General features: G+C 60.5%; 1 protein-coding gene across 4 annotated transcripts; it reads right to left on the bottom strand.

The window, feature by feature from the left end:
* Positions 1-8,061: 8,061 nt before the first annotated feature.
* PDLIM7 (PDZ and LIM domain 7) lies at positions 8,062-21,439 on the bottom strand. 4 transcript variants are annotated; one of them, XM_041002798.1, is made up of 13 exons: positions 21,375-21,439; positions 20,629-20,735; positions 18,083-18,234; positions 17,948-17,978; positions 17,422-17,540; positions 16,670-16,806; positions 16,528-16,564; positions 15,624-15,685; positions 15,229-15,466; positions 14,342-14,522; positions 8,750-8,870; positions 8,525-8,640; positions 8,062-8,393 (listed from the first exon to the last, which is right to left on the bottom strand). In XM_041002798.1, the coding sequence occupies exons 2-13, from the start codon at positions 20,722-20,724 to the stop codon at positions 8,307-8,309; spliced, it is 1,377 nt and encodes a 458-aa protein (XP_040858732.1). In that variant the 5' UTR covers positions 20,725-20,735; positions 21,375-21,439; the 3' UTR covers positions 8,062-8,306. The 4 variants fall into 4 exon arrangements, with proteins under 4 accessions (XP_040858732.1, XP_040858814.1, XP_040858889.1 ...); XM_041002880.1 differs by lacking the exon at positions 17,422-17,540 and adding an exon at positions 17,047-17,063; XM_041002955.1 differs by lacking the exons at positions 8,062-8,393; positions 8,525-8,640; positions 8,750-8,870; ... (1 more) ...; positions 15,229-15,466; positions 15,624-15,685 and adding an exon at positions 15,969-16,313.
* Positions 21,440-26,067: the final 4,628 nt, after the last annotated feature.

Raw genomic sequence — 26,067 nt, 5'->3', positions numbered from 1 at the left:
GGGAGGGGAAGAGGGAGCCGCCGCCGCCGCCGCTGCCTCGGAGCCTCTGCAGCGCTGCGAGCGAGCGAGCCAGCGGCCGGGGGAGGGGAGCCGGCCGGCGGGGGGCGGGGGGCGCTGGCTCCGCCCGGCTCGCTCCCTCCGCGCGCTCGGTCCTAGCGCCGCCGCGGCCCGGCCCAGGGGGAGGCCCGCGCCCCCTTCCCGACCTGCCCCGGGGCGACCCCACGCCCCCCGCCCCGCCCCGGGCCGCCCACCCACTCTGCGCGTGCCCGTCCCAGAACCTAGTCCCGAGCGTCCTCACCACCGGGAGAACCAACTCCACGTAGCCCCAGGGTAAAGCCTGCCCCACCCCTCCCAATTTAGCTCCATCCGACCTCACCCCCCTGTGCCAATTCCTGACCCCAACCCTATTCACACACCAACACCCCGACTCGTCCCCTCCAACGTGCCTGCACCCCACCACACACACACACACACACACACACACACACACACACACACACGGCTCTGTCTCTGCCCCCTGGGTGGGCGTTCCTGGTCCACTCCCATCCCCACGAAGCGCTGAGTACCAAGCCTACATCTTGCTCCATCTCCAGCCCCATTCTCAGCCCTGTTCTCCACCCATCCCTGACAGCACCCCCGGCAGGCCGGCCTGCTCCCAGATCCTAAGCAGATCCCTCCAGCACTGTTCCAGCCAGCATCACTCTAGCACATGTTCCGTACCCATGTCCTCTCAGGCCACCCCAGCTGGTAGTGCCACCGTGCACACCCACAGCTGTGTCTTCCCAGATGGGGCCAAGCTAGGAAATCCCTTGCTTCCCTCCCCAGACTCGCACCTTCTAGGGGAATCCCAGGTGGAGTTCCCCAAGTAGCATCTAACCCCAGACTCCCAGGACAGGGCTCCTCTGGAGACACTGCACAGCCTGCCTGCTGGCACCTTTACAACAGAGAAGTCCCCTGCTGGGAGCGGGGTGGGGGTGTGGGGATTGCGGGAAGTCCTGGAGCCTGAGCATCTCATGTCAGAACCCTCTCACCGCGATGAGCCTCCCCCAAGCCACTTCTTCCCAAGGGAGGCAACATCCCCTAAGCAGCGGCTGGTCCAGGCCAGGGGTGGGGACAGGGCCTCTGAGTTCTGAGTTGGATGGTTGTGCCAGGGGAGAGCAGCGTGGGCCCTTTGCTCAGCGGTTCCCAGCACCCTGGAGTGGGGAGAACCCTTTTAAGACTCTGAGCATCTACTGTGTCCAGGATCCCTGAGCCTGCATGTCCTCCATGTCCCCTCCTACTTTAGACCCATGCCTGCTGGCCAGGAGGGGTGCCCTGGGGACCACTAAGGCAGTGAGTGACACAGGGCGGGGTGGTCAGGGCAGGGGTGAAGAGCAGCAGCAGGCACAGAGTGGGGAGGGAGACTCCGCCCCACCCCACCCTGCAGCAGGGTCCAGGGATGCCTGGGAGGGGTGGGCAGATGGCCGGGCATCTGCTCTCTGGCCTCAGCTGGGGCCTGCTGCCTGCCTGCTACTGGTCCTAGCTCACAGCTCCTCCCACTCCCAAGCCCCCTGCCCCAGCCTCCTGTTCTGGGTTCCACATCTCAAATCCCCCAGCGCCTCCCCAGCTCTCCCTTCCTCAAACCCCTGCTTCTTCAGCAACCACCTACAAACCCTTGCAGCCACACCTACTCTCACCTCTTGCCTTGGATATTTTTAGAGAAACTTTCTATTTCAGAACAGGTTTTAATTTTCACAAAAAATTGCACAGGTGGTACAGGGAGCTGTCAAGTTTCTGGCAGCTGGCTTAGGACCACTCAGGGACGTGAGGGAGGGGTCTCCTGCTCCCAGGCCGTGCAAGCCCCCTCCTCTGGGCCCCTCACTCTGCCTGTTTTCACATCACTTTTTTTTTTTTAAAGATTTATTTATTTACTTTATTGGGAAGGCAGATTTACGGAGAGAAGGAGAGAGTCTGCTGGTTCACTCTCCAAGTGGCTGCAGTGGCCGGAGCTGAGCTCATCCAAAGCCAGGAGCCTGGAGCTTTTTCCAGGTCTCCCACACGGGTGCAGGGTCCCAAGGCTTTAGGCCGTCCTCGACTGCTTTCCCAGGCCACAAGCAGAGAGCTGGAAGGGAATTGGAACAGCTGGGACACTAACTGGCACCCAAAGGGGATCCTGGCGGATGCAAAGAGAGGATTTAGCTATTATGCTGTCGTGCTGAGCCCTCACACTCCCTGCTGTACAAAACCAACTACCCACTGGCTCCACCCTCCCACCTGCCCTGGCATTGGTGCCATCACATGGTCACTGGTAGCCCACCAGAATAGCCCCTCCTGGTTCCCAGTTGCCTTGGCCAGTTTGAGTAAGGGCTGCTTGACATCAACTTGCTCATAGATGCTGTCCCTGATACACATCTGGAAGACAGCTGGTGGGTGCCACCTGGAGGTCCTCACACAGCCGAGGGTCTGCCATTCCCAGCACTGGTCACCCTTCAGGCTGCTGAGATGCCAGGCCGCCCCTTCCCTGGGGCACCGGCACAGAGTTCCCAGCCTGCACACTGTGCAGTGAGGTGGGCATGGTGCATTCCCATCCTTCTGAGCCTCCAACAGCACAGTGGGGCAAGGAGAAGAGAAGAAAGGTCGGGAGCAAAGTTTAAAACTGACCCCCCGGCTCTGTGACTTTGGCAGAAACACTTCCCCCCCTCCCCCGCCCCCGGGTTTCATTCTGAGGACCTGGGACGCAGAGCAATTGCATGGAGGCGTGGGAGTGAAAAACTCCACCCTGATCCAACCCACTTCCTGATCTGGGCTCCCCCACACTCCTAAGAAGGTGTACAGGCTGAGGGCTTGAGAGCACCCACCTTCCAAAGCACCCCCTAATTACAACCGGTGTTACAAATCACCCGGTGTTGCCCTGGGCAGTGCCCTGGGCAGTGGGCCAGCCTCTCTATTCACCACCGCTCCACGCCTGGCAAGCCCTCAGCTGGACCTCGCTGGTCTCAGCACACGTCGCCGTAGTACGCAGTGGGCAGCAGGGCTGGTCATCGTCACCGTTTGGCAGAGAAGCCATGAGGCTCAGAGGGGGACATGACCTGCCTGGAGGCACATAGGCGCGTAGTATACAGTCTGGATGGGAAGTTGCCCTCTTTGCTCCCCTGCCAGCACTGCTATTTCTATACCCAGAGGCCGACTCCAGCCTGGAAAGATATCACAGCAGGGTTCCTGGGCCGGCTATGCAGCAGACCCCACGGTCAGGCCTGTCCCCAGACCCCATCATTGTTACAGAGCTGGACCTGTGGCCCAAGTCGGTCCCATGGCACTGGCACTGGCCCCGGGACTTTTGCTGGAGTTGCCCCCCGGGCTGCTGGAGGCCATCTCTGGGGCCTCTTCTCCCTCCCAGAGAAACAAGCTGGTGCTGAGAAGAGCATAAGAGATGGGGAGCACACCACAGCCTTTGCCGTCCTTGGCCACCTGGCTCCAGCTGTGAGAGGCAGGGCTGGCTTCTGCTGCCTTCCCAGTGCTTTAGCAGGGAGCTAGGTGAGCAGCCAGGACTCGAACTGGCACTCCCGTGTGGGCTGTGGCTGTCACAGGTGCTGCCTTAACCTGCCATGCCAGCACGCTGGGCTCCAAGCAGCACTTCTTGTTTTTGTCTTGGGCAATAGCTCAAGTTAACTATCTAATGCCCTAAGTCCTGAATGAGGAGACCCTCCCCAGTAGCTGTGCATAAGACCCCCAACAGTGCTCCACCCAGACCCCCATTGTCCCCCTCTCCTGCCAGTAGACCCCACTGGGGAAGGGGCCCTCTGCACCCCCAGGCATGGTTTTGGCTTGGCGCATCAGTTCCCTTGCCAGGGTGCCGTGTACCTTCTGTGTGACCCGAGGCCAAGCGGGGCCCAGTGTGGAGGAGGCAGGGGGCAGAATCTTTAGTTCTGGCACCACAGTCCCCAGGCCTTCACCGCCGCTCTCCCTGCTGACTTCCAGCAAGCTCTGGCTGCGTAGAGCTGGGAAATGCTTCCCCTGCCTGCTGCCTCCCCGGTTGCCCACTCTGCCCCCTGCCACGGGCTCTGCCCCCTTGGCTGGGGACCTTGTACTCTGCCAGGGTGCTAATAGGCTCCCCTGCCTAGCATGAGGACATTCATTTGCCAGTCCCTGCAGCTCCCACCGGCACCCAGCTTGGGAACACTGAGTTCTTTGCAGCTCCGTGGCTGATGGAGTAGGCAAGGCACTGGCTGGGTTGGGGTGAGAGCGCTCTGGCCTGTGGTTTTGTTTTTTCTTTCTTCATTTTGATCCATGCATTTGAGAGACAGAGAGGAGAGAGGAGAGGAGACTCTTGGGAGAGATCTGTCTGTAACTCACTCTACAATGCGTGTTAACACTTGGGGCTAAAGACAGGAGCCAGGAATGTCACCAAGGGCCCCCGCATGGGGGACAGGAACCCCGTCCCCGAGCCCTCAGTGCTGCCTCTCAGCACCTGCACTAGCAGGAAGCTGAGAATCAAACCCCCAGCCTCAGGGTAGCATGCAGGCATCTTCTTAAGATTTATTTATTTTTATTGGAAAGGCAGATATACAAAGAAAAGGAGAGTCAGAGGGAAACATCTTCCATCTGCTGATTCACTCCCTAAGCAGCCTTAACTGCCATAGCTGAGCTCATCCAAAGCCTGGAGCTTCTTCTAGGTTTCCCACGTGGGTGCAGGGTCCCAAGGCTTTGGGCCGTCCTCGACTGCTTTCCCAGGTCACAAGCAGGGAGCTGGAAGGGAAGTGGAGCTGCCGGGATTAGAACTAGCACTCATATTGGATCCCGACGCGTGCAAGGTGAGAACTTGAGCCACTAGGTTTCCATGCCGGGCCAGGGATGGACACAGACGTCCTAACCCTGAGGTCAGGAGCCTGTCCTTGTAGCCTCTGAGTCCGGAAAGCAGACCAGGCCATTCCTGCTGGGTGATTCTGTTCGCATCACTATTGATTTTTTGTGGACTGTCCGCAAGGGTGGCAGGGAGCCAGGCACTTGGCTCATTCTTGTGCTGCTTCCCCAGGTGCAGTGGCAGGAAGCAGGATTGGAGTGGCGCAGTCGGGCCTTGAACCTGTGCTCCTGTGTTGCTGGCTTTGCAGGTAGCATGGATCAATCCACCACGCCACAGTGCAGGTCCCTGTACAGATCCCTGTGACGTGTCAGCTTCAGTTCCCTCTGCTGAAGCATGCTTTTCCTAACATCTCTCTTGAGGTGGGTCGGTGGTATGGCGGTTAAGCCGCAGCCTGGGAGACCCACGCTCCATGTCTGAGAGCTGGATTGAGGCCCATTTGCTCCTGATCAGCTCTCTACAAATGTGCCTGGGAAGCCGGTGGAGGACAGCACAAGCGCTGCTTGTCTCCCGCAGTGCATATGGGACAGCAATGGAGTCCCTGGCTCCTGGCTCCAGCCTGGCACATCCTGGCTGTTGTTGCCATTTGGAGAGTGAGCCTGTAGATTGAAGAGCTGTCTGGGTCTGTCTGCCTCTGTCACCCTGTCCAAGAAATAGCGTGAGTCATCTAAAAAAACCCTTCAAAAAAAAAAAAAAAAAAAAGAAAGAAAGAAAAAAGCTCCTCTCTTAAAGGTACAGTGACATGCAATGACATACAAGGAAGGAGCCCTTTTCCTTGCAGTATAGAGGGAGGTGGCACGTGGAGCCGGTGCCTGGGATCTTTCCACCAGCTTCCCGCTTCCCTCCATGCTCTGCTGACACATCCCGCTCCTCCCTCTCCATCCACCATCCCTTGGCAGCCCTACGCTTCCTCCTTGTGCCCTTATCTGAGCTGACCAGCTGGCTGTGACCTCCCCTAGCCCCCCTCCCCCGCTCCCCAAGGCCAAACCTCTTAACAGAGCTGTCTGCACCCTCTCGGCCTCGTCCTCACCCCTCCCTGCCCTCCTCTCTCTCACCCTGGCAGCCACCCCAGCTCTCCCATAAACTGATCTGGCAGCTGTCTCCTTGTGCAACACTGTGAGGACTCCCTGGCCTTATCGGCCTAGGTGACACTTCTGGCAACGTCCCGAAACACTTTTGCCCTGCCTGGGCTTCCCTGCCTGGAGCTCCCTGGAGGCTGCCAGCATCCCGCTCCCCCCCCCCCCGCCCCTCCTGGCTGCTTGCCATTGGTCTCTCTCCAGTACTGGGCGGCTGGACCTGGGTCTCCTGGCCCTTCTCCATGCTAAGGCCGAGGCCGTCCTCACAGTGGATTTGGCCCACATGCTGTTATTTCAAGGGGCCTTTTGGGAAATGGAGTAGAGTAGCCTGTGTTGAGAAAGCAGCTCTCACGTAGCGATCTGAACCTCTGGACAATCAAACCTCTGGCGCAGTCAAACTGGCAGGTGGGCCCTGCTGCCCCCCCTTGCATGGCCAGCCTGGCTCCCACATCTGTCTGCCCCTCTGCTCTTGCTACTTCGTATCCATGGAAACTGAGGGTGGACTGAGAGAGCTTAAGGGTTCATGAGAAGTGGGAAAGTGTGCGGGGCTTATGAAACGAAAGCTACCACGCACTTCCTATGCCAGGGATGGAGGTCTGCGTTGAGAACAAGCCTTACCTCACCACCACCAACCCCATCAGCTCCTGTGCAAACTGGCCTGAGCCCGGTCCGTGTGGATCTAGGTCTGGTCCTTCCGCTGACCCCGGACTTGTCTCCTGAATGCCCCACAGGCACCTACCTCGTTCACCTACTGGGTACCCCACAACAGGATGCCCATACCAAGCGTTCCCCTATTATTATTATTACTTTTTAAGATTTTTATTTTCATTGGAAAGTCAGATATACAGAGAGGAGAGACAGAGAGGAAGATCTTCCGTCCCATGATTCACTCCCCAAGTGACCTCAACAGCTGGAGCTGCGCCAATCCAAAGCCAGGAACCCAGAACCTCTTCCGGGTCTCCCACGCAGGTACAGGGTCCCAAGGCTTTGGGCCGTCCTCCACTGCTTTCCCAGGCCACAAGCAGGGAGCTGGATGGGAAGCAGGACTGCCAAGATAAGAACCAGCACCCATATGGGATCCCGGTGCATGCATACAAGGTAAGGTCTTTAACTGCTAGGCTATCATGCTGGGCCCACCTTCCCCTATTTTTTCGGGGCTCCAGGAGAAACCACAGTGGAGCCCCTTCTGTTAAAGAGGAAAGGTGCAAGGAACTGAGGTGTGTAGATGTGCCGCAGGTCCCTGTTTCAGACACCCCTCTCCCCCACCGAAGGCCAGGTGACCACCAGTATGCTAGACTGTGCTGAGCGCCTCGTTTGGCCCTTGGTCAGGGGACATGACAGGGAGCATCCGTGGGAAACAGGGGGCCCCGGAAGATAGCGGGGTTACCACCAACACGTCCTCGAGGTGCCAGGCAGATGTGCATTTTCTAGACCAGGAAATGCTGCCCAGGGCTGGCCGGCCCCCGGACAGCACACAGTGTCAGGTGTGGTTTGCCTGGCCATGGGGTTGGGGGGCAGGGTCGGCTCTCCCAGCCTGTCTGAGCATATCTTCACGAAGCTTCGTCAGCAAGCTTAACGCCCATACGACGGAAATAACTCCCCTGCGCGCAGGTGCGGTGGTGCAGCACGTTAAGCCGCCCACATCTGGAATCAGAGTGCTGGTTCCCTTCTCAGCTCTGCTTCCACGCTGGCTTCTTGCTGGGGCGACCTGGGAGGCAGCACGGGAGGGCTCAGGTGCTGGGCCCCTGCCTCTCTCGTAAGAGACCCACATGGAGCTCTTGGCCCCGTCCTGGCTGTGGCAGGCACTTGAGGAGCGAACCAGCAGATGGAAGATCTCTTTTTGACCCAGTTACCCTGCGGACTGTCCTCTTTCACCCCCTTCTCAAGGGCAGTGATGCTGGCGCTCACGCACAAGGGGCCCTCACCTGGCGCTCCCTGGCACGCCCCTGCCCACAGCTGCCCTTCTTTATCCTTCCTGCCAGTCAGGCCAGCGGCTGCCTCCACGTGCTCCTCCCTGTACCTCTGTCCTCTGACAGCGACCTCTCATCAGGCCATCCAGATGGCCAGTCAGGCAGGACCACGGGAACCCCTCTCGCACTGTGCGCGTCAAGTCCCACCACTCCCAGGGACAGGGGCGACACAGACGTGGCTGGACACAGGTTTATTATGGCAATGGAGGTGAAGGAGGGGCTGGTGTGGCCAGCAGCGGTGACTGCAGTGGGGGGAGTGTGGGGGCACGTGAGGGGACAACATGGGGTCCAGAGAACCCCAGACTGGGGGCAGGAGTCGGGCTCGGGACAGCCGTGGCCAGCCCTACCCAGAAAGGCTGGGCAGGTGAGGACTTGTAGATGCTTCGGGCTGGGTCAGACGCAGGTGTCAGCGGGCAAGGAGGATCACACGTGTGAGAAGGCATGGCTCTTACAGAGGGGCTTGTCCTTCTTGGAGTAGAAGGTTTTTCCTTCCAGGTTGATCTGACAGATCTGCGGGCAAGTCAGCGGGAGGGGCGGCGGGTGGGAAAGGCTGTCTCCAGTGGGCGGGGGCCGGGGGCAACCAGCAGAAGGCGAAGGGCGGGGCAGGTGGGAGTGGGGCCGAGGCCGGGGTGGGCGCTCACCGCGCACACGAAGCAGGTGTCATGCCAGCTGAAGCCCAGCGCCTCCAGGAAGCGGTCCCCGGCGTCGATCTTGAAATCACAGCCACGGCATTTGGTGCCAAACATCTTCTCGTAGTCTGAGGAGGGAGGCAGGGGAGAGGCCGGAGGGGGGGCGGGCTGGGATCTGTGCTGGCCGCACGCCCTCACCCCACCCTGCCCTTGCTGAGGGGTGGGGCGGCCCCGTACCTCGCTCACAGTAGGGCACCCCTTCCTCCATGTAGAAGGCCCTGTTGCGAATGGGGGTCTTGCAGGCAGTGCAGGTGAAGCAGTGTACGTGCCACGTCATCTTCAGGGCGTGCATGATCTCCTGGGGGGGCGACCACAGTCACGTGGGAGCCCCCGCCCCCGCCTACTCCCCCGGTTCTCCCCCAGGGGTCTTCCTTCTCACATTATGCCTACACACTCCGTTGTCCTCACATCCCCACTCCCAACAGGCTCCTTCCAGCTGCTGGGGCCCAGTCCCTCCCTTCCTCTCGCACCCTTTGCTAGGCCCACCCCTAAAGCACATTCATCGCCAGGCTGCTCCATCTCCCTGCCGCAAGGCCTCACAGCTGCAGGTGGCAGTCATCTCTGGGCTCGGACACACCACACCATGGCGAGTCCTGCAGCTCGCGGCAGGTGGCTCCCCTACCCCCATTCCAGAATACCTTCCATCTATCTGAACCAAAGCCAAGTGCTGAGCAGGGACTGCAGGCTGGTGGGGTCCCTGCCAGGGTCACCATGCCAGGCACCCACTTTGGGCTGTACCCTAGATAGCTCAAGGACCACCCCTCATCTCCAGGGGTCCACTCAAGGCCCATGGCAGCTTACATCTGCCTGGCCTGCGCCATGTCACTGCCCTTAACCTGCTCTTTCCTGTCACCTGGTACTCATGGCACTGCCTGACCATTTGCTTACTGCTCTTTTTGTTTTGTTAAGATTTACTTTTTATTGGAAAGGCAGAATTATAAAGAGGCGGCCATCTTCAGCCTGCTGGTTCATTCCCCAAGTGACCACAATGGCCAGAACCGAGCTGATCTGAAGCCAGGAGCCAGGAGTTTCTTCCGGGTCTCCCATGTGGGTGCAGGCTCCCAAGGCTTTGGACCATCCTCTACTGCTTTCCTGGGCCACAAGCAGGGAGCTAGAAGGGAAGTGGAGCAGCCGGGACATGAACAGGCACCCACATGGGATCCTGGTGAGTGCAAGGTGAGGATTTAGTCACTAGGCTACTGAGCCAGGTCTACTGCTTCTCACTCTTCCTACTGAAACTGAAGACCAGGAGGGAGGAAGCAGTGACTTTTCTAGAAACTGTTCCATGCCCACGGTGACCTCCTGTCAGTGGGTGCCCAGTGAACCAGGGCCAAGCAGAGGCTCATAGGGGTTGAGCGCTCTCACTGAGTCTGTGCTGCCCACCTCTGTGCCCATCCCTGCCCTCACTGACTGGGGGCAGCAGCACTTAGATCTGGAACAGGCAGGAGCTGGTACCTCTGTCCCTGCCTCGCGGGGCCGAGCCTGGAGCCAGAGATCCCAGCTCCAGTGACCGCCAGGGCCAGGTGGGGCTTTGCCATGGGATAAAAACACTTGCTCTGCTTCTAAGGGCAGTGCCACTGGTTCATGCGGGCATGTCTGGAAGGCTTCGATTGAGATTCAGGTTTCAAAGTCACATCTGCTGGCTTTGAAACGCTGGCCATTGATGAAAAAAAGAACTAGAGCAGCCGTCCAGGTACAACCCATGTGAGGGTGGCACGGAGCGTGGCTCGGCTCAAACGTGCCCTCTAGCGGCAAAGCACGGCACTCGTCAGATGTTCCTGCTGGCCTGAAGGTCTCGCCCCAGCTGGCACTCAGCAACAATGGCTGGCTCCCCACCCCGATGCCTGGTGCTTCCTTTTTCAAGGGATCAGAGGGCCCTGGTGAAACACTGGGGCTGTGAGCTGGTTGGAGAGGCGGCTGCAGCCGCGGCCTGGGCAGACAGTTTTCTCCAAGGGTTAAGAGCTTGTGGCCAGTTTCTGCCTTGGCCCTGTGGGTCTTACATCCTTCTCTGCCACCTGCTACTGCCCCAGAGGCAGCTGCGCATCTCTTTAGCCCCTGGCTACACCTCACACCTTGGGACACGCACTGGCCAAGTGCACCCCGCTTGAAGTGCACGTCCACCTGCTTGTTCAAGGGCCTGCTGACCATCGCTGTAATGCGCAGTGCCTGCTTGCAGGAGGCAGTCTGAATTATCCAGGATGAGACCAAAGCACAGTGGGCAGAGAGCAGGGGCCTGTCCCGGGGTGGGCAGAGGGAGGGGAGTGTCAGGGATGAGTGGTTCTGGTATCACAGTGTCCCATGAGACTATGCGTTGGCCCTGCAGCAGGACCAAGGGTGCCGGCAGAATGAAGAGACCTGTGTGGGTGAAATGAGGGGCTGTGCAAGTGCAAAGGGGTCCTCCGGTGCTGCCCACCGTACCCCTTTGGTGCTGCCCACCTGCATTCCTCTGCCACGCCCACCACCTTGCACATCACTACCCAGGGCAGGTGTAGCTCTAAGCGCTGGACACAAGGGGGCATGGCACAGCACATTTGCAAAAATTGATGGGCTGTGAGTCACCACTGGGGCAGCTGGCAGCTTTCTGCCTGTCCCCCCCAGGAGGCGAGATGAGCTGGGGCTCCCTAGGCACTGTTGGGGAACTCCCTGGTCAGCAGCACTGACCTGGCGGGTGTAAGCAAGCAAGCCTAGGACTCGGGGGGCAGGTAGCGCTCCAGCCCCATCTCTTGTGAGGACACAGGACTGGGGACAGGGGTGGCGAGCCTGCAGCAGGGCCTCGCTCTGGCGGAGTGAATCCAGAGACCCAGTGTGAGGAACGTGCACAGGACCCTTTTTCTGGAACAGTTTCATGGAGCTGTCCAGGAAATGACTGCAATCTTGGCCAAAATTCCCTCGTCTGTGAGCAGACTGACTTGGGACTTCCTGTGGTGAGCAGGCGACCTCTCCCAGGGACCTGCTGCTATGATGTCAGCGACAACTATATCCCCTCTTCTCCTGCCCATTCATGCAACCCTCACTTTTTGACGAGTGAGGGGGGCAGGCTTCTAGCAAATCAAAGCAAAGATCATATTTCTTGGGGCTGGCGAGGTAGCCTAGCAGTTAAATCCTCACCTTGCATGCACCAGGATCCCATATAGGTGTCAGTTTGCATCCTGGTTATCCCGCTTCCCATCTAGCTCCCTGCCTGTGGCCTGGGAAAGCAGTGGAGGATGGCCCAAAGCCTTGGGAGCCTGCACCCACGTGGGACTCCCAGAAGAAGCTCCTGGTCCTTGGCTTCGGATCAGCTCAGCTCCAGCCATTGCTGCCACTTGGGGAGTGAATCAGCCGACGGAAGATCTTCCTCTCTGTCTCTCCTTTTCTCTGTATATCTCACTTTTCAACAACAACAACAAAAAATCTTTTTAAAAAAACCTAACAAGAACAATAGATTAAAAAAAAAAAGATCATATTTCTCAGCCGGTGTGGCAGCTGGGTGGGGTCAGATGGCTGATTTCTGACCAATGGCATGGAGGCAGGAAGTGGGGCAGCAGCATCCCTTTAAGCTCGACCATGGGCCTGGGTCCCCTGTTCCCTTCCCAACAGCACGGTGGCTCCAGCGTAGCCGCCTGGGTGCAGGCTCAGGAGCCACTTTGAGTGGTGGGAAAACAGTCCTGGCTAGGCAGTGAGCGGCAGGAGCTTGGGTTGGCCTCACCACCGCCAGGCCGTCCACCTCTGGACTTGTGTTGAAAAATGAGTCATCATGGTGTTGAGTCTTCTGAACTTCATGGTTCAGATCAGCCCACTCACAGGACCATCAGAGAGCCCTCTGGCCACAGCCAGCAGCCTTCCCCGGGGGTTCCAGCAGGAGGAGGGGACAGAAGGAGAACCTGAGCTGGGAGGCTGGAGGCCCCTGGGGCTGCCCCAGCTCACCTCCACCCTGATCCCTGCCATGTTAGGGACCCCTTCCGCCCCTCTGTGCCTCAGCGTGTACGTATGCACAGGAGGGAGACATCCTGCCTGATCTGGGGAATGAACAACGGCTCTTCTGGTCTCTGCTTGTACCCACCACCCACTCAACACACACAGGGTGCACTCCTTGGGGCAGGACCCACACCTGAACCGCCCACGTGTGCATAGCACGACGCCCACTGTGCTCTGGGGGAGACCACCCGACTGGCCAGCTGTCAGCTCCTGACACGCACCCGAGAGACCCTAAGCCTGTGCAGGCTGTGCTGCGTTAGCCTCTGCAGGAAAAGGGCCTAGAATCCCAGGATTTAGAGCCCGAGCTTCTGGCTTTGCTGCTCGCCAGTCCTGAGCTGCTTAGCTCCCAGTCTCCTAGCGCACCTGACAAGTGGGCTGTGTAGACTGGCCTCTCACCATTAACTGCCCACGTCACGGTACAGCAGAGTCAGCGACCAGCTGCCAGGCTGGTATGCCCCAGGAGTGCTAACCGGAGTCCCAGCTGCTCCACTCCCATTGCAACTCCCTGCTAATGTAGCTGCGAAGGTGGAAAATGGCTCAAGTACTCGGGGCCCCTGTGACCCGTGCAGGAGACCCAGCTAGGGTTCCTGGCTCTCCCTGTAGCCCAGAGCAGTCATAAAGTTAACAGTGTCAGGGACTGGTGCCGTGGTGTAGTGGGTAAAGCTGACGCCTGTGACATCAGCATCTCATATGGGCTGGGAGTTTGAGTCCCAGCCGCTCCACTTCCAATCCAGCTCCCTGCCAACACGCCTGGGAGGCAGTAGAGGATGGCTCAAGTGTTTAGGTTCCTGTATCCATGTGAGGAGTCTGGAAAAGCTCCTGGCTTCTGGCTTTGGAGTGGCCCAGCTCTGGCCATCGTGGCCATTTGAGGAGTGATCTAGCAGGAAGAAGCTCGCTCGCGCTCTCTCTCTCTGTATTCTGCCTTTGTAGCTGGAGCTAACAGTCCCAGCTTCCAGCTTTTCTTCCAAAGGCAAGCACTGGCTCGGGTGTCCTTGCCCTCTGCCTGCCCGCAGTGAGAATGGAGCTGCTGGAGTGATTAGGACAGACCTCTACATGCCAAGGACTTCAGACAACATGGTGGGGAACACTAGGGCTCCTACGGGCACCCCAGGATTCCCATAATGACATTTTCCGTGACTGCAGCCCAAGCGCAACCCAACTGTTGTGGCAGCCTCTCCCAGCCTGCCCAGCTCCTCCTTCCTGGCTTGATTTTAGGGAACCTTTTGTCCCTCAATCTTGAGCTGTGCTTCATGTGGGCTCACCTCGCCTCCTGCCTTGAGGGGTGGGGGTAACCAAGGCCTGCAGAGTCACAGGACTCAGGTGATGGTGACATGACTCAAGGAGGCGGATTTTGGTCAGTTGTTAAGAAGATTTTGGGGCTGGGATGATGGCACGGTGGGCTAAGCTTCCACCTACAGTGCTGATATCTCATGTGGTTCCAGTCCTGTTGCCTACTGATGTATCTGAGAAAGCAGCAGAGGACTGCCCCGGTGTTTAAGTCCCTGCCATCCAGAGGGGAGAGGGGAAAGAAACTCCAGGCTCCTGACGTCAGCCTGGACCTGCCCTGGGCATTGAGGCCACGTGGGAATGAACCAGCAGATGGAAGACTTCTCTGTCTCTGTTGCTATGACTCTCAAACAAATAGAAATCTTTTTGTTTTATAGAAGATTCTGGCTCATGTCAAGCGAGGCCCACACAGAAACCCACTGATTAGACCATGAATAGGATCCCTCATGGGGGCCTCTCCAGACTCAGGCTGTAGTTGCTCCCCGAGTGTCGGAGGGCCCCTGTCCGCCCCGCAGCCCCACTCACGCCAGCGATCTTTTGCTTGCACTTGGCACAGGTCGGGGCGTAGCGCACATCATAGCAGGGTGGGCAGAAGATGGAGCCCTTCTCCTCAAAGAAGCCGCCCTCTTCCAGGATCTTTCCACACTGGCTGCACACAAACTCCTCGGGGTGGTAGGCGTGGCCCAGCGCCACCAGGTAGCGGCCCCTGAGGGGAGAGGTGAGGGCAGTGAGAGTGGACAGGGGACAAGAGCAAGCCCGGGAGAGGGGATATTACATCCGCTGGAAGTCCCAGGTGACAAGGTCCATCCTAGTTTTGCAAGGGAACAGCTTGGCCCAGGTCACACGGAGTGTGAAGAGGCCAGCATCTGATAACCCTGCTGGTGTCCTGGGCGCAGGAGTCCCCAGGAACCCCAGGGGAGGACTGGGGGCCCAGCTCTCCATCTGGCCTGGGGAGGGGGCTTGCTGCTCCCAACAGGTATGTGAGGAATAGGGAGCCCGGTAGAACTTCCACTTAAGAGCTGATGGGGAAGCAAGAGCAGGCCAGGGCCAGGAACGTTCTAGAATCTGGCACACTGACCCAGGGGCAGAGTGTGCAGAGGGAGCTGGCTCACCTGCTCTGGAAGACAAGACTGAATGAGTGGGAAGAAGAGAGAGAGCCAGGAGGGGCAGGAACTCTGGGGATGCAGTTTTGGGCTATCACCTTTTTGGATCCCCAAATGTTGCCAGTGGCTGACGCCAGTCAGTATACAGGGTATGGACTATAGGAATGAAGACCCTGGGGAGCCAGGACAGACCCCCCAAGATCCCCCCACCAGGAACGGGAACCTCCTATCTTCCTCTAGCGGCTGCTGAGGATGGAGGAGTAGCCATCAGACAAAGCAGGAAGGCCGAGAAGGAACAGGGCCACCTACCGAATGACCTTGTGGCACTGGTGGCACACGGGAGTCTTGCCGTTGCTGCCTCCGCTCCCCCCTGCGTTGCCTCCGGTGGCGGCCTGCACGATGGAGGTACGATTCTGCAGGGGCGTGGGCGTGGCCGGCTGGCTGTGCCGGGTCAGCACCGTGCTGGTTTTGTCCGGGGCGTAGCGCTCAGCAAACGCAGGATCCACAGCCCAGGGTGGGCGGCTGGTGGGGCTGGGGCTGGTGGGGCCTGCCAGGGCCCAGGAAAGCAGCTCCAGGCAGGTGCAGGAGTGGGTATGGAGGAAGGGAGTGGGGTGGTGAGGGCATGTGTGGAAGCTAGGACTGAGGGATCTACCACCCCATCTTCTCCCAGGAGCTGCCCACCCGGCCCCAGCCCGTTGTCTCACCAGGCCAGGGTTCCTGGGCTGTGCTTGAGGATGGGGCTGGGATGTCTGTCCTGGGCACCTGGCTGTGAGATGGACCATTCAAGGTTTCTGTCACGGCCCCACCTGGTCACCCAGGGCCTGCTGGCACCGGGTGGGAGGAGCCTGGGTGTGGAAGGGCAATGTTGCCCAGCCAGGTTCCAGCCAGCTGGACAATGGTCCAGAGCAGCGTGCTCCCATCTCTGGGAGTTCATCTTATCCCAGTGCTGAGAGCAGGGCAGCCTCTCCCACAACCAGCCCTCCCCTCCCAGGGTGATCCAGGCCGCACCATCCAACAACCCCACAAAGATGAAATCAGAGGCAGAGAAAGCAGGGCAGCGGATGTTTATTTCCAGGCCCACAACAGCACAGACCTGGCGGACAGCAGGACCATGGGGCAATGAAGGAAAGCAGGGTCAAACAGAGCCAGACCTACGCCAGGTGGGCTGCCAGGGCCAGGCCTGAGCAGGGGAAGGACAGGGCAGGTAGTGGAAGCTGGAGGCACCAAGGGTGTGCCTGGGGGTGGGCAGGCGGCACAGAGAGAGAGAGCAGCAGAGAGGGCAGCCGACAGGCCCAGGCTAGGACTGCACGTTGAGTACGTGGGCAGAGCGCTGGTGGTGCCAGTCCCGGAGGCGGGTGTAGCGTGGGCTCTGTAGTTCCAGGACATACTTTTCCCTGAGGGACAGAGAGAAAAGGAGGAGGAAGTGGAAGGAAGGAGACGGAAGGGAAGGAGGAAAGGAAGGAAGGGAGGGAGGGAAGGAAGGAAAGAGGAAGAAAGGAGAGATGGGAGGGAGGGAGGCAGGAGGCAGCGAGGGCTTCGGGACACCATGAGCGCACACACAGCACCGGGCTACCCCACAGGTGGCAGGGGCTGCACCTGTTCCTTTACCTTGATTTCTTCAGGTGTTCCTCGTCCGGGTCTTGCACTGGGAGGGCAGAGGAAGGCAGTGACCAAGAGAAACCATTGGTTTGCCCCAGCTTGGGAGGACCGCAGGAACCTGCCTGGCTCTGGCCCCCGGCCCCGTACTTACTGAACTCGGTGCCCGTGAGGTGGGCAAGGATGCGGAAGGAGCGGGACTGGCCCGTGCCCGGCCGCGGCCGCCAGTCTTCCGTGTCCTCCATCAGCCGCTGCTTGCTGGCGTCGGGGACAAGTGGCCGGAGAGGCTGTCTGTGGGGAGGGGGCGGCTCAGAACTTCATGTTGTGCATTCGGTGGGCGCAGCCCCTCCTGGAGGGTTTACGGTGGTGATGGTGCTGGTGGTGGGTGGGTGGGGAGTGGGGAAGGGCGATGGAGGGGGCCTGGGGGGCCAGGGAGAGGGGGAGGGCAGGGGGTGGCCAGGGTGGGGAGGGGCTACTGCCCAGAGTGCCGGAAGGAAGGAAGACAGGGACAGGCAAAGGGGGCTCACTGACTTGTCAGGGGTCTGCACCTGTGAAGGAAATAGACAGATGGACAGATAACGGGACAAAGGGACAGACACACAGAGGAAGAAAGATGGGCAGGGTCAGAGTCGCCTGGGCAAGGTGGCACCGAGAGGGGCTCAGCTGGCCCAACCCACCCCCGACCCCAGGCGGCTGGCAGCAGGGATGGGCACTGCCGTGTCCGTGGCCCCCCAAAGAGGTGGGAGCCACACCCTTGGGGGGCCCAGTGCCTGCCACCCTGGCCGCCAGGGATCGCTGCCGCACGGTTCCTGGCCTGATTGGAGCGCGCAGTGCAAGGAGCAGCAGCGCGCAGCGGGCAGGCGTGGGCAGGTGGGCGGCTGGGCTGGAGGGCAGGGGCCGACGTACCCATTCTGCTGCGGGGCGCTGTCAGCAGGCGGGGGCGCCCCGAACGGCCGGGCCGTCTTGTTGAGAGAGGCACTGGGTGCAAAGGTGTACCGCGGGGGGTCCGCGGCAGGGGCCAGGGCCTGGGCAGAGACAGAGCCGGGCAGGGCAGGCGGGGGTGGGGGTGGGGGGGACGCAGATGGGACGCCCCTGGAGAGGAGAGCCTCCACATCCTGGTGGGTGGCTGCGGAGCTGCGAATGCTCCCATTGGGGAGCGATGACCTCAGCCCCAGGCAGGGGGAAGGCGGAGGGCGGCAAGTGCAGTGCAGGCCGGTGGAGGCAGGCAGACATGCGTGGGCCCCGGACCGTGCGGCAGCCCTAGGGCTCAACTCCCCAGACCTTCCCCCTCAGGGTCTGCCTTCCACTCCCCAACAGGAACTCCCAGACAGGGAAGGGTGCTGCGGCTGTCACAGGGTGGGGGCAGGCCAGCCTGGGCATCCCAGCCACCAGCCCTCCCCCACCACCCAGAGCTCCCCAGGCCGCCGCCCACCTTCTGCGGTTTATTCTGAGCCGGCTGAGCCCTGGAAGAGAAGGGAGAAGGTGGACAGGATGGTGGGTGGACGGGACGGGCGAGGCCAGGACAGCGCCTGCCACCTCCCACCCAGCAACCTGCAGCCCTGCACACCTGCTAAGACCCAGGCTGAGCCGCTCCCCGCAGGCCCGGATCTTGTTCTGGGCCTCAATGTGCGTGAGGCTGCCTGCGTTCTCGCCATCGATGCTCAGCACCCAGTCGCCCACGGCCACGCCGGCCTGCGCAGCTTTGCCTCCGGGAGTGAGCTGTGGGCAGCAGGAAGGGTCAGGGAGGCCAAAGCTGAGGAGGCCGCTGGTCCCGTGCCGCCAGGAGCCACGTGTCCTTGGGCTGCTGCTGCATCCTCAGGGAGCCAGGAAAGGGATCAAGGCCCCCCAGTCCTACCCTCACCGGAACATAACCAAACAACCCCCTCATTCCTGACAGCAGGGTCCCCGGCAAACCCCACTGGGCCCCTGTAAGCCTGTCAACACAGGCAGGGTGGCCGGGCTGCCCGTAGGTCTGAGCCCCTGGGAGTACAACGTGACAAGGAGCCTGGCACCCACTGCTAGAGCCCCAGGAGGTTCTGAGGAGATGCCAGACAGCACTGAGAGGACGAGGGCACGCTGGGTTGGATGGCTGCACCGGGATGGCAGGGCGCACACACTGGGCCGTCCCTTCCTCTTAGCAGCCCGCAAGTAGCTTCTGAAGGAGTCTGCTGTGACACGTGGCAAGACAGGTGAAGTAACACCAGTCACCAAGCTAGCAAGAGACAGAGGCAGGACCAGGCCCTGCCTCTCCAGCTCTGCCACTCCAGGCTAACTCTGCTGGGGGGGAGGGGTTACCTGGAAGGACTCCCTGATGCCCCCACAGGGTGTGAAGCCCCACTCCTCCATCTAACTCCCTCAGTGGGCAGGGGAAGTGGTGCCCTGCAGGGGAAGTGACTTACTCAAGGTCACCAGTGAGTCAGTGAAACCTGGCCTGGCCACTCCCTGCCCACACTGGGAGGCGTGGGGGAGCCCACGGTAGGGGCCTCAGGGGTAGGCAGGAACAGCCGGCTGGGGACGGGAGGAGGGTTCAGGGATCATTTCCTTCCTGGGAGTGGGAGGACAGGAAGTGTGAGGAGTGGTGGTGGTTAGGGTGGGGGTGCTGGAAGCCAGAAGAGCTTGGCAAGAAGAGTCAGAAGCAGCTCTGGCCAGGGTGAGGGCGAGGCCACAGGGCCACGGAGGGGAAAAGCCAGGGGGCTGGACACTGAGGGGCGAGGGCGTGAGTCAGCCCAAGGGCTCCACGGAGCAGCCCAACCCCCCCGGTCCAGACGTTACCTCATCTCCCAGGCCCGGGCCCGCAGCCAGCCCCAGCCCCTCCCTCCTCCCTGTTTTCAGGGGTCAGCACAGGAGGAGAGGGCTGGCCCAGCTCTGCAAAGACCACCCCACCCTCCAACCACCGGGGGTGGGCAGCCTAGGTCCAACTGCAAGGCTAGGCTTCACTGGGAGCCCCACCCCTACCCCTGGCAGCAGACAGGGCAACCCCGGGCCAGGGTGCCCCTGGCAGGCCGCATCCTTATCAGTGAAGCGGGGAGGCTGTGCCCAGGTGGGCCTCCCTTGTCCCAGCCAGTCATGGAGGCACTTTCCCAGGGAGAGGGATGTGGGGTAGGTTCCCAGGGTGCAGAGGGAGCGTGTGTGTGTGTGTGTGTGTGTGTGTGTGTGTGTGTGTGTGGCCTGCTGGCAGGCCAGACTCCAGAGAACTCTGTGGAAAGATCCCAGCAGAACATGGCCTGCCCTAACCATCAACAACCCTCAGCCCCCTCAGGCTGGGCTTGCCCTGGGCTTCCTGCCAACAGCTGTATGCCCACCAGGCAGCTGGGTGGGCCTCTGGGCAGACGGATATAGGGGCAGGAAGTTCCCGCCCCCTCCTGACCCCCAGGTTCCAGGCTGGCCGCGTCCCACCAGCTGGAACCACAGCCTGGCCAGCCGGTGAGGAGCTCACGGCCCGGGCTCAGAGGGTGAGCCCTTTTCAGCTAGGTAGACCTCTCCACTGGTGGCCATCCCAGCCTGGGGCTGCATTCTTGGGCTTATAAGGCAATCCCCCGGCCACAGGGAGGGGCGAGTCGAGAGCTCCGCCCCCAGCAGGGTCGACTTCTCAGGAATTCAGGAGTCCGGCAGCCTAGCCTAGCCACACCTCTGCTCAGGGTCAGGGGCCACCACATCCTGGACGGGGCCAGTGTAAGGAGGGAGACACACACCCTCACACAGGCTGGGGGAGATGCCCTTCTACAACCCACAAAATCTGCAGGGCATCCTTGCCCCATTCCGATCCCTGCCTTGGCACGACCCCACTGGACAAGCTGGCATCTCACTGGATGCCAGTTGCTACCCCTGGGTGGACGTGAGCACCGTGCCAGGGGAGGGGGGCTGGAGATCAGGTGTAGATCCTGGCTGGTGACGCTTCTCCCACCTGGCATAACAGGTCTTCTCCCCGAGGTAGCCACAGGGAGCCTGGTGGAGGGGGAGCTGGCAGGTGCGGTGGGGACTTTGTACAACTAGCTGGCCATCACTTCTCAGGCCTGTTGACACCCGGCCCTCCTGCTGAAGTTCCGCCCAGAGATCTGAGCAGCCAAAGACCTGGGGTGGGGTGGGGGCGCCCCTCTCCCAAACCAGGCTCACCCGGGAGATGGAGAGGGGAACGTTGAAGTCCTTGCCCCCTTGCAGCCGGAAGCCCCAAGGTGCCGGCCCTTCCAGCACCACTTTGAAGGAGTCCATGGTGCCAGCTCCTAAGAGGAGAAGAGAGGAGTGAGTGTCCCGCAGGGTGGGCACACGGGCAGCCCAGCCCTGGACGCTAGCCTGGAGCAGGTGCCAGAGCGGCACGGCCGCGGTGAGGCGGGGGCAGGTATGCTGTCAGGCATCCTCGGGTGGGCCGCGCCGTGGATTCTGGCACGTCTGCCCTCCAGCCAGCCCGGAGCCTCGGGCGGGCGGCGGGGTGAGTCAGGGGCCGGCTCTCCCCGCCCCCCTGGCCCCGGCAGGCAGGCAGGCCGGGCTGCAGCCTGCTCGGACTATATAAGGCGTGTAAGCTGACACTGCGCCGAGGGAGCCGCGGGGGCTCCGCGCAGGGGGAGGGGTGCGCGCCAGGCGGCTCCAGGCCGCTGCAGCCGGGGCGGGGGTCCCCGGGCGCCGCGGAGGGGCCGCGGGGCCGCTGGGGGCACCCCTGGGCCGGTGACTCAGTTTCCCCCTCACCGCGCCCGGGCCAGGTCTCCCCACCACCACCACCACCACCCCACCACCCCCGCAGGAAGCGGCGCAGGCGCCGATCCGCCTCGCCACGGAACGGCGGGGGCGGGGGCCGGCCCGGCGGGAGGGCGCGACCCCGCAGCGCCAGCGGGCTGCGACCCCCGGCCCCGCGCCCTCGCCGGTACCTGCTCGGCCCCGCCGGGGCGCTGCACGGCGGCGGGCTCCGGGCGGCAGCGACGGGACCCGGTCGTCCGAGCGCTCTGACCCCGCCCCCGCCGGCGCCGCCCGCTTTGAGGCCGCGGGAGGGGGCGGGGCCCGAGACCACGCCCCGCGGCGGCCCCGCCCGAGCCGCCCGGCTTGCCCAATCACGACGTCCCTTCTCGCGCCGAGTTCCCGGCGGGGGCGGGGCGGGGCGGGGCCCCAGGGAGACACTGCCCCGCCCACGCCGCGCCGGGCTGCAAGCCGCCGGGCTGCAGGAGAGAGCAGCCTTGACGGGCAGGCCTCGCTGGACGGAGGTCGTCGCGCACCCTTAGTTTCCTCCATACTGCTCCCCGCCCAGGTCTGTATGGCGGACGCAACGGTGGGCGGTCCCGAGATTTCCCAGGTGGAAGGAGTGGAGGGGGCGTCGGGTCGGGGTCAGGATCTTGCATGCGGGTGTGCTGGGTCTGCTATGCGCTCCACCCCACACTGGGTCTGGGGGGGTCCCTGGCTCGGCCACAGCCCAGTCCGTGGGGCCCTGCCTGCCCGGAGCTCCGAGCCCGACCCCGCGCCCCACGCTGCCAGGTGGACCTGCGTCCTGGCGCCTTGCACGCCCGGGCTCGCAGTGGCCCTAGGCGGTGGGGGTGCTGGATGGAGCCGTGGCCGTCTTCCTCCGTTTTGAAGCCCCATCCCTCTCCGGCCCCCATCCACTAGCAGGATCCGCTGATCGCTGCTGCCACTTGTCATCTCGTTCCTGGTCACCTATCACAGTCTCCTGCTTTTCACCCTGGCCTCCTCAGGACCTTCTTACCCATGTGGCAGTTCCCAAAAGGATGCATTTGTTGGCGCTGAGCCTATCCAAAGTCAGGAGCCAGAAGCTTCTTCTGGGTCTCCCACATGGGTGCAGGGGCCAAGGACTTGGGCCATCCTTTTCTGCTTTCCCAGACCATAAGCAGGGAGCTGAATTGAAAGTGGAGCAGCCAAGCCCTGCGAGATGGCTCAGTGATAAAAACTCACCTTGCAACCACCAAGATCCCATATGGGCACTGGTTCCTGTCCTGCAAGGATGGCCCAGAGCCTTAGGACCCTGTCTGCCGTGTCACTCCCCAAAATGTCCAGGCGCCCAGAATTCCATCCAGGACTCCCAAGTGGGTGATGGGACCCAGTGACTCTAGCCACCTAGGAGGTGTGTGCCACCCTCTGATGTTAAGTGTTTGCTGTTTTTTTTTTTTTTAAGATTTACTTTTTTTTTTTTTTCAATTGGAAAGTCATATTTACAGAGAGGAGAGACAAAGAAAGATCTTCCATCTGCTGGTTCACTCCCCAAGTGACCACAAGGGCTAGAGCTGTACCGATCTGAAGCCAGGAGCTAGGAGCTTCTTCCAGGTCTCCCATGCAGGGTCCCAAGGTTTTGGGCCATCATCTACAGCTTTCTCAGGCCACAAGTAGGGAGCTGGAAGGGAAGTGGAGCAGGCAGGACACGAACCAGCACCCATATGGGATCCAGGTGTGTTTAAGGTGAGGACTTTAGCTGCTAGGCCACCGTGCCGGGCCCGTACTTCTTAATTGTTGCCTGTTTGCATTAGAATATCTGTCCAGGGGCCTGGCACAGTAGATTAAGCCTCTGTCTACAGTGCTGGCATTCCATATGGGCACTGGTTCAAATCCCAGCTGCTTCCTGATTATGGTTTGGGAAAACAGAGGAGGATGGTCCAGTTCCTTGGGACCCTCAATCCATGTGGAAGACCCAGAGGGAGCTCCTGGCTCCTGGCTTCAGATTTGCTCAGCTCCAGCCCTGTGGCCATTTAGGGAAAGAACCAGCAGATGGAATATTATATCTCTTTTTCTCTGTGTAACTCTGCCTCTCAAATAAAAATAATTTTTTTTTTTTAAGATGTCAGTCCCCTGAGACCATGGGGCTCTGTGAACAAATAGTTGAAGGAAAGATTGAGAAAAGCTTTTGTTTGTCTCATTGTGCGCGCATAAACTAGTCAAAAGAGAAAAGCTTGTGCCCTGGAAGGCAGTCACGGACAGCCCAAAGCCTTGGGATCCTACACCCACATGGGAGACCTGGAAGAAGCTCCTGGCTTCTGTCTCTGCACTGGCTCACCTCTGGCCATTGCGGCCATCTGGGGAGTGAATCAGCAGATGGAAGAGCTTTTCCTCTCTCTCCTTTTCTCTGATCTGCCTTTCCAATAAAAATAAATCGTTAAAAGAAAAAAAGAAATCAATGCCAGTCCCCTGAGACCAGGGGTTGCGTATCCTGTTTCCCTTGTCCCACCATGCATTGAGTGTGAGCCAGTAGCTGAAGGAAATACTGATAAAGGAAAGGGGCGAGTGAACAAGACGGGTCAGCCTGGGGGTCTGCGGGTTCCCTAGCAGGGGGCAGTGCCACTCGGGTCCTCATGACCCTGAGCCCTCCCAGGTGAACCACCCCTGGGAAGGAACCGGGCCTGGACTAGGGCACAGCGCCCCCTGGTGCCCGGACTGCTGCAGCTCCAGGGCCCCGTCCCTAGGGTCCTGCAGGTTTCCAAGGACTTGGCTGTCCACAGCACACTGGCTGGACCAGCATGGGACTTCGTAGGTGAGAAAACGCTTTCATTCATAAAAAAACGAGCAAATAATGCTAGGTCAGGTACCTGGAATCCAAGTTCCAGTTGTGGTCATGACATTTGCTGAGCTAGCAGGGCTGGGCTCCGAGCTGCCACCTCAGGCGGCAGAGACTTCTGCTGCGGCCACCCTGAGCAGCAATTCTTAGCTTGCTCTTTGTCCATCAGGAAAGACCTGGAAGACATGCAGATGAGCTGTTTTTTCACAAGAATGCTCTCCCTTCTTGCATGAGGGTCTACAGCTGAGGTGGTCCCGAGGTCGGACTGCATGTCTGTATAATTTCCTGAGGTTGGGATTGAGTGCAGTGGTGTGGTTTGGGGAGCTTCCTAAGAAACCTCGCCTGAGAGGTCTTCAGATCTTGCTCTTTGCTGTAGCTAGTCTACCTTCTGTACTAGTCAAAGCATGTGCTTAGTCGGTACCCTCCCTAGCCCTGGCTCCGATGTACTGCAGACGAGGCCAGCCCAGCCAGCCCCCGGGCCTTGCTCTGGTGCAACTGTGTGTTGTGCATACCCAAGAGGTGCTGGCAGCTGTTAAAATAAGATAGAGAGAGAGATAGAAGAAGAAGGAGGAGAGGAGGAGAGAAGGAAAGAGAGATAGTTAAGTAAGTGAATCCACTTCTGGGAGGGTCTGTGTGGGTAGCCAAGGTGAGTACCCCTGGAGGCTGGAAAGAACTCTAGCAGAGAGAAGCTCGGGAGGCGAGAGCTGGGAGGGGACGGGGGAGCCACATGGGAGCAGCGGCCCAGGCAGGGGTGCAAGATGCTGCTCAGAAGCTGAGGGAGTCTGGGGGGCTTTTGTTTTGGGGAACCAGGAGGTTGGGGAGTCTGAGGGTCAAGGGGAGGTGAGGCTAGCCGAGGGGAGACTGGGAGGTGAGAAAGCAGAAATGAGAGCGGCTGATGCTTTCTAGAAACTTCTCTTGAGAGTATCGAAGAACAGGGAGGCAGCATGGGGACACAAAGGTCTTGGTGGAAATCGGGAAACAGGCTGAGGGTGGCGGGGATGTGAGGGTGGTACCAGGGTCAGTGGGGCCAGGAGGGGAAGCACAAGCCCTGAGCAAGCAACAGGAGAGGGGATCAGAGCTCGGGCTGGGCACGGACACTTCCTCCATTGTAGGGGCAGGTGTGGTGGGCCGTGAGAGGGCAAGGACAGAGAGGCTGTTCACAGCCCTTAGCGAGAGGTGCCACCGTGGGCTGCAGCATCTCTGGGCAGCATGGACAGTCCTCCTGTGTGGGGCTGGTCTCTGTGGAAGGACTGTCCCCCAGCTGTGGGCCATGGCCAACATACAGGTGTGGAGCGCGGCAGTCACATGGGACAAAGATAGGGGAGCATGGAGTCTCCCCGTCTAGGCATGCAAGGGGTACCAGGGGTGCCAGGGCTGGAGAGGAAGTGACCAGAAGAGGCTGCCTGGATATGACTGAGGAAAGTATGGCTTGGGAGAAGAGTGCACAGCTGAGGCAGAAGTGGGGTCACGGGGCCAGGACGCATCATCCTGTGAGGAGAGATGGCCCCAAGGAGGGTGGCAGAGGGGCTGCGACATGGGAGGGTCAGCCCTGCAGGCTCCTGGGAGTTGGCTTGTTTTGCCTTGCGGTGCAGGCTCCTCGAGGATGGACAGTCCCAAACGGGGCCGTGTCCTACAGCGCCAGGCACCAGGCAGGAGGAGGACCCAAATGAGGACATGGACCTGGTATGCCTTTACACTTGAGGAAGCACAAAGTCCCTAAAAGTGTCTACAAGTTGAGTTTCAATAAGGAACAAATCACAACTTCTTTTTCCCCCTTAAATATTTATTTGCAAGGCAGGGAGATTGAGCACAAGGGCGAGCTTCCATCTGCTGGTTCACTCTCCAAATGGCCACCACAGCCGGGTCAAAGCCAAGAGCCAGGAGCTCCATCCAGGTCTCCCCGAGGCTGGCAGGGCTCCGAGGACTACAGCCATATTTCTCTGCTCCCAGGACATTTACAGAAAGGTGGATCAGAAGTGCAGTAGCCTGGACTCCAACTGCTGCTGTGCCAGGAGATGCTGTTGTCCTAAGCAGCGCTTAACCCACTGCCTCCCACCCCCTGCCCCAGGTAG

The sequence above is a fragment of the Ochotona curzoniae genome, unplaced genomic scaffold, assembly GCF_017591425.1.
Source record: "Ochotona curzoniae isolate NIBS_2020 unplaced genomic scaffold, NIBS_Ocur_1.0 contig_1, whole genome shotgun sequence".
Lineage (NCBI taxonomy): Eukaryota > Metazoa > Chordata > Mammalia > Lagomorpha > Ochotonidae > Ochotona > Ochotona curzoniae.
This window is presented reverse-complemented; position numbering and strand designations above follow the sequence as displayed.

Coding starts and splice junctions, on each gene's coding strand:
- PDLIM7 (XM_041002798.1), bottom strand. CDS start 20,724: ATGGACTCCTTCAAAGTGGTGCTGGAAGGGCCGGCACCTTGGGGCTTC. Junction 16,565..16,669: donor CCTCACGGGCACCGAGTTCA/GTAAGTACGGGG, acceptor CTGCCCTCCCAG/TGCAAGACCCGGACGAGGAA. Junction 8,871..14,341: donor GCAAGCAAAAGATCGCTGGC/GTGAGTGGGGCT, acceptor TCGCCCCCCCAG/GAGATCATGCACGCCCTGAA.